The sequence below is a fragment of the Phaseolus vulgaris genome, chromosome 11 (assembly GCF_051622355.1).
Source record: "Phaseolus vulgaris cultivar YP4 chromosome 11, ASM5162235v1, whole genome shotgun sequence".
NCBI lineage: Eukaryota > Viridiplantae > Streptophyta > Magnoliopsida > Fabales > Fabaceae > Phaseolus > Phaseolus vulgaris.
Genome location: NC_143508.1, coordinates 8,331,106 through 8,337,807, shown reverse-complemented (window position 1 = coordinate 8,337,807; position 6,702 = coordinate 8,331,106). Strand labels below are relative to the sequence as shown.

The window sequence follows — 6,702 nt, the reverse complement described above, 5'->3', positions numbered from 1 at the left end:
GTTTGATTTTGTATCCACGTCTGAATGGCGAACGATACAAATTCAGAAAACTTTGTTGAATCGTATGGGGTTCGCATTGGTTTAAAGAGAGAATTTAACTTTGCTATGAAGTCACAATCACAAATATGTGATTCTCTAGGTCGAACTCGGTCGAAAAAGGCCCAAAATTTGGTTCAGGTCTCTACCAATTCCTCTCACAGGCAATACAAAAATGGTGTTGCTTTAAACGAGAAGGAAGTAAAGAGTGATTTGGTGGATGCAAAGAAACTTAGTCAAGTGTGTGATGAAACAACAATGTTTGTTGTTAGTGAAAAGGAGCACAAGAGTGATGGAACTAAAAGGCAAGTGCAGAATGAATGTGAAAAGGAACACAAGAATGATGAACTCAAGACTGGGGTTATGCAAATGCAACCTGTTAGTGATAAGGTTAAGGAGGAAGGTGACAATAATGTGATTGTTCCAATTTTGGCTTGCCAGTTGGAAACCCCAATAAAGGCTGTACAATCAACATTGAAAAATTTAGAAAAAGGTGATAGCAATGTTAAGAGTAATGGTGTTGATAAAGAAAGAAATAATGGTTCTATTATTACTATTTCAATTCCGAGGACATCTTCTAAAGGTTTTATGGAAAAAAAGTTTCCTTCCAAGCTAAAAGACCTTTTATCTTCTGGGATTCTAGAAGGTCTACTTGTGAAATATGTTCGCAGCATCAAGGTATTATTCTTTCCAATTTTTATATATGTTTTTAGTTTTTTAATGTATACATTCATGACAAAAATACGTGTTTTTTTAGGTGAAATCTATAGGGCTTTTGGGAGTTGTTTCTGGCGTTGGAATTTTGTGTTATTGTGAAGTTTGTAAGAAGGTTGAGGTAAGTAAATGAATATGTATTTATTCTTTAGTTGTAAGCTAGATTTTAAATTGCAATTACTGTTGTTGAATTTTTTGAAAATTATGGACAAATGCAATTACATTACAAGTAAATATAAAACTATGGTAGTCAATATTATGTTAAATGTCTCACGGATTAACTTTTGCTTTGTTTATGGAAGTAGGTTGTGTCACCCACAATTTTTGAGTTGCATGCTGGTAGTACAAACAAGCGTCCTCCGGAGTATATTTTTCTTGAGAATGGAAGTAGTCTTCGTGATGTCATGAATACATTTTTGAATATTCCATTAGACACTTTAGAGGAAGTTGTACAAAAGATTTTGGGAGATTTCACAATGAGGACATCTAAATTTTGTGTGAATTGTAGAGGTTTGAATTTTTTTTACCCATTTTGTGTGATTGTCTACTTATTCCAAATCTTAACAAATAATATTCAATTGCTTTATTTACTCTTGAAGGTGTCAATGTCGTATCAAAATTATTCTGTAATTCATGTGTGGAACTATTAAAGGATTGTCAAGCTAGTCTCACCTTAGCAAATGACACCAATAATACCTCTGTACCAATTGCAGTTCAATCCAGGTATCAAGACATCTTAATATTTAAGTCAACTTTTTGGTGTTACTATGCATTAACATTAATATTAATCATTAGTATATTGTGAATACAAATGCTTTGTATTTATAGTATGATTCATTACTTTTGCAAAGAACTCTAATACTAGAGTTATTAACAATTGATAATTTGTATCGATAATAGTTCACGTACTTTGTATTTATGTCATGCTTCATTTTCTTTGTTTTGACAAATAAAAAAAAACATATTATCTCTATCATGAAGTTCAATTAATTTTATATTTATAATTTGGCTTCTCATTTGATTTTGTTGGACTAAAAAAATTATTTTTCCACATGCAGACATGTTTGTTTGCATGCGTAACAAATTACATATGCACATAATACAAGATTTGTATTGAGTATTTATCATACAATATTTGTTATGTGATACATTTTTTATGTTGACTAGTTTTTTTCTATTTAACTTTTTGTCATCTTGATATAATATCCATTAATAAATTATTACAGGTCTCCAAAATTAGTTGTACTTCCAAATTCATTAAATCATGGAATGAAACATAATACATCTCAGAAGAAGGGCAAAGGAAGAATAACTAGGAAGTAAGTATTCTTGTTGTGCATATTAAATTATCTTATTGATTTAAAAGTATGATTTTGTTCATGTAGTAACATTTTAAATTATAGCCTTTTATTAAATGTATAATCATATTTTATATTTTTCAAAATTTGGAAGAGATTTGCGCTTGCATAAGCTAGTCTTTGAGAAAGATGGATTGCCAGATGGAACTACAGTAGGATATTATATCCATGGAAAGGTTGTATCAATAATGTCTTCTTATACTTACATTAATTTTTTTTAACTTTTAACTTTTCTAAATATATTCTATGTCTTGTGCCCAGAACTTATTAGCCGGTTACAAGAAGGGATTTGGAATTGTTTGTAGTTGTTGCAATAATAAGGTATGTTCCTTATGTTGTAGTACATATGTTGTCTTAATTATTGAATTTAATGATAATGATACATCTCACACTTCTTCTGTACATAAAAACAATGGATGAGTAGGTCAGTCCTTCTCAATTTGAAGCACATGCTGGTTGGGCATCACGACGAAAGCCGTGAGTTTTTGTTTACTTGTATTGTGTATTGTTAGAAATTTGTTATAGTTATTTTTTTTCAATAGCTATATGTTAAAATACTTAATAGATGATTCTTTGGTTAATCTTTTCTTACCATTTGTTTTCTTGTAGCATGATAAGTTTTCCGGGTAGATGATTTTTTAATTTTTTAATTTCTTTGTAGCTATGTGAACATATTTACATGTAATGGACTATCACTCCATGATTTGTCTATCTCCCTATCACAAGGTCGCAAATTTTCTACCAATGATAATGACGACCTATGCAGTATATGTAGAGATGGAGGAAATCTTTTGTGTTGTGATGGATGCCCAAGAGCTTTTCACATAGGTGAGTTTTTTCTTTTCCATTTTTAGTAATTTATCGATATATTAATATTATATATATTTATAGAAGATTATTTAGTTTATCTCATATCACTTTTTCACAAGCTTTATATATACTTCTCGTTCAATATCAATTAACTTGAGATTGATTTTTGAATTTATGACATCATCACAACTTTTACACATTTTTATGTGTTAGATGGATTAAAGTTTGATATTTTTGTTTGATGTAGATTGTGTACCTCTCCCATATGTTCCAAGTGGTACTTGGTATTGTAGGTATTGTCAGAATTTGTTTCAAAAGAGCAAATGTATCAAGTTTAATGAAAATGACAAGGCAGCAAAACAAGTTGAGGACATTGATCCCTTAGAGCAGATAAACCAAAGATGCATTCGTATTGTCAAAGAGTTTGAACTTGGTGGATGTGGATTGTGTAGGTAATATATTTTTCTATTTTTAGTGAGATTGTTGTGAACACATGTATAAATAGTGTGTGATTTTTATTCTCCCTTAGGATATTTTGTACTAGATCAATAATAATAAAATGTATAGTCTAACAAATACTTGATTTTATAGTGTAATGGTTCATTTATACACTCAACTAACATAATAGTTCATTTATACTTAAAAGTTATTACAAACTTTTCATATATTGTTCTATGAAATATATTGGCTTCTTTCCACTTTATTACCTATAGACTTATGTGTTCCTGTGTCAAAAAATGGTCAATTAATATTTCAATTAAATATATAATAAAATCAATATATGTATAAAGATTAATTGCTTTCGAAAGACTAAAATGAAGATCAAACAAACTTAGAAAGTAACATTTGTCAACAACTTAATATGTATGACAATTTGTTTTTGTTTAGGTATAGATCAAATGTGTCCATGTCTTATGATAAAGTAGCCTTACTATCAATTTACTATAGGAAATCTTCATTAATTTTTCACCACTTGATAAATCAATGTATCTTTACAACCAAGATGTCTCATCATATTCTCTAATTTAATATTTACCCCTCATCTCAATAGTGTTAGTATTGTTGCTATGATAACAATTAACACACAAAATATTACAGTAATATCAGTCTAGTATTACCCACATCCAAATACATTACATATCATCAATCACAGGTGTCTCATTGGTATTTTCTCTACATTACTCCAAATTCTTTTGGATTATCTTTAAGATATATTTCACTTGATATTTCAGAGACCAAGATTTCAGTACAAGCTTTGGACCTCGAACAGTAATTATTTGTGATCAGGTGTTGTTGAATAAGAAATACTAATTGTGATGCCTTAATAAACACATTATTTACTATGATTTATTTGTTTAAATAAAATTACTAATTAATGTGTGTTTGTAGTGTGGAAAAGAGTATCATATTGGGTGTTTGAAGGATCATAATATGCAGAACATAGAGGTGTTGTATACTTCTTTTCTCCTCAGGTTTATTTAGTTACTTATGTGTTTTATTTAATGCATGTAATTGTTGACTAGCGTTGCTTTACAGGAATTACCTGAAGGGGATTGGTTTTGCTGTTCAGATTGTGAGCATATTAAAACTACCTTGGTGAATTTGGTGGCTAGTGGAGAAGAGAATCTTCCAATTCCCCTCTTGAGTTTGATTAAAAAGAAATACAATGACAAAGGTTTAGAATTTGGGCTTGGTATTGATATAAAATGGAGGCTTCTGAACTGGAAAGTGGGTAAATCTGAGGAGACTAGACAATTGCTTTCAAAAGTTGTTGCTATTTTTCATGTGAGTGTATTACTATCTCTGTATTACTCGTACTTGTCTAAGTTAGAATTCAGTATAGAATAGGTGAAAATATTAAATACTGTTCAATAAATATGTATCTTTACCTTGAGTGTACTGCATATTTATAAGGTTTTATGGATTCTTTGATTCTGGATCTGTATTAGAGTAAGTTGCAAAGTTAATCTTAATGTTAAAATAAGATTTTATATTTTTGATTAGATTAACTACGCCCTACAAAATATTAGTCGTTGGTTTCCTAACAATGTAGTACGTGTGATGTTTGATCTTTTCATAGGAAAACATTCGACCATGTTACTGGTGGTGATATTCGGTCATTGATACCAATATTACATTTATCATGTTTTCAATTTAACTACTTAGAATTGGACTTATGTCTTGTAGGAGCGATTTAGTCCAATAGTTCATACTACAACTGGCACGGATTACATTCCAACAATGCTTTTTGGGTAAGCAGAATCAACCTTGATTTGTTCTATTGACTTTCTTTTCTGATATGTTCATATGAACATATGATAAAACTAGTTTGTTTTTTTAATTTGAATTCCTCAGAAGGAACATTCAAGGTGAAGACTTCAGTGGGATGTACTGTATGTTACTCACTGTCAAGTAAGTGGAGTGTTCTTTTGTTCAATATTTCTCATTTTCAATTTGCTTGAAAGCATTTATGAATGTTGGGCGTGCTTCATGTTCTTGCAGTGAAGTGGTTGTATCTGCTGGAGTATTTCGTGTGTTTGGAACAGAACTGGCAGAACTTCCCTTGGTGGCAACTGTTACTGATTTTCAGGGACAGGTTGTTTAATATTCTTTAGGAAAAGTAAAATACAATTGTGTGACATGTTCTCACTGAGAGTGATGTGATTTTCTTTCAGGGTTACTTCCAATCCCTGTTCTCTTGTATTGAGGGTTTGCTTGGATCATTAAAAGTGAAAAGGTTTGTTCTACCTTCTGCTGCTGAAGCTGAATCAATATGGACTGGTAAATTTGGGTTTACAAAACTGGAACAAGAAGAGGTTTGTAACACATGTTTTCTTGTGATTTTCATTTGTTACTTCTACTTATACTAACTTTCATTCTCATCATTACAGATCAACAACTACTGGAAATATTATCACATGATGATCTTTCAAGGGACTTCCTTATTGCAGAAGCAAATTCCTCAACTTTGAAGCAGATCTTACTTTGAGTATGTTAATTTAGAGACCTTATTTGCTAATGTGTTCTCTGGATTTTGGTGGATGTGTGGCAGAACACATCTTTAAATATGCACTATGGATAAGAAAAAAAGATAAAAGGTTCATGCTAGCATGATAAACTTATATTTAAAAACAGTAGACATCAAAACATACAGTGAACTTTTAAGAAAAAACATGTTGTATGTCAAGTTCATTTATCATTTCCATTGAATTGATGATAATGGAAAAGTTTGTTTGCTTCATTGACAAAATCTTTTTTTTTTAAAAGAAAGTATTTTGTTTAAAGTTTTTTTAATTGATGTGATTTACAAGCATTAGTTTGATTAAGTGTATTGCATTTTTTTTATCATTCTCACTATATGTTAACCGTTCATAGTTTTTACTTTCTTTCTAAGTTTATTCATGATTGACAACTAAAAATGTTTAAAAAACTTCATATTTCCTATTTATTTAATTTTTGTTAAAATTTATAAATTTTAATATAATTTTATCTGTTTTGTATATATTAAATGAAAATTATGATTTAATAAAACATAACATATTTTATAAAGTTAATTCCAATTGAAATATTTAAAATCCTTTTTTCTCTACTATTATATTTTAAACAATATTATATATATATATATATATATATCAATCAAAGTTTATCAACAATTATAATAATAAAATGATATTTAAAATGACTTTTATTTACTAATACATATTTTTTTCTAAAACAAATACATAAAAACTAAATTTAAAATAAGATTTGATATAAATATTTTTTTGAAAGATATATAATTATT

The 6,702-nt window shown here is 29.2% G+C and overlaps 1 protein-coding gene across 1 annotated transcript; it reads left to right on the top strand.

The window, feature by feature from the left end:
* LOC137833470 (uncharacterized) lies at positions 1 to 5,942 on the top strand. The gene is made up of 18 exons (XM_068641818.2): positions 1 to 714; positions 794 to 871; positions 1,056 to 1,260; positions 1,350 to 1,473; positions 1,977 to 2,069; positions 2,203 to 2,284; positions 2,370 to 2,429; positions 2,533 to 2,585; positions 2,770 to 2,936; positions 3,166 to 3,370; positions 4,151 to 4,205; positions 4,308 to 4,364; positions 4,455 to 4,703; positions 5,106 to 5,170; positions 5,274 to 5,330; positions 5,421 to 5,514; positions 5,594 to 5,734; positions 5,810 to 5,942. The coding sequence occupies exons 1-18, from the start codon at positions 25 to 27 to the stop codon at positions 5,888 to 5,890; spliced, it is 2,556 nt and encodes an 851-aa protein (XP_068497919.2). The 5' UTR covers positions 1 to 24; the 3' UTR covers positions 5,891 to 5,942.
* The last annotated feature ends 760 nt before the right edge of the window (positions 5,943 to 6,702 follow it).

What these genes read in the sequence shown, in the direction of transcription:
- LOC137833470 (XM_068641818.2), top strand. Translation starts at nt 25, where the DNA reads ATGGCGAACGATACAAATTCAGAAAACTTTGTTGAATCGTATGGGGTT. An exon ending in ATAATATGCAGAACATAGAG is followed by an intron (nt 4,365 to 4,454) that starts GTGTTGTATACT and finishes GTTGCTTTACAG; the next exon opens with GAATTACCTGAAGGGGATTG. An exon ending in AAGTTGTTGCTATTTTTCAT is followed by an intron (nt 4,704 to 5,105) that starts GTGAGTGTATTA and finishes TATGTCTTGTAG; the next exon opens with GAGCGATTTAGTCCAATAGT.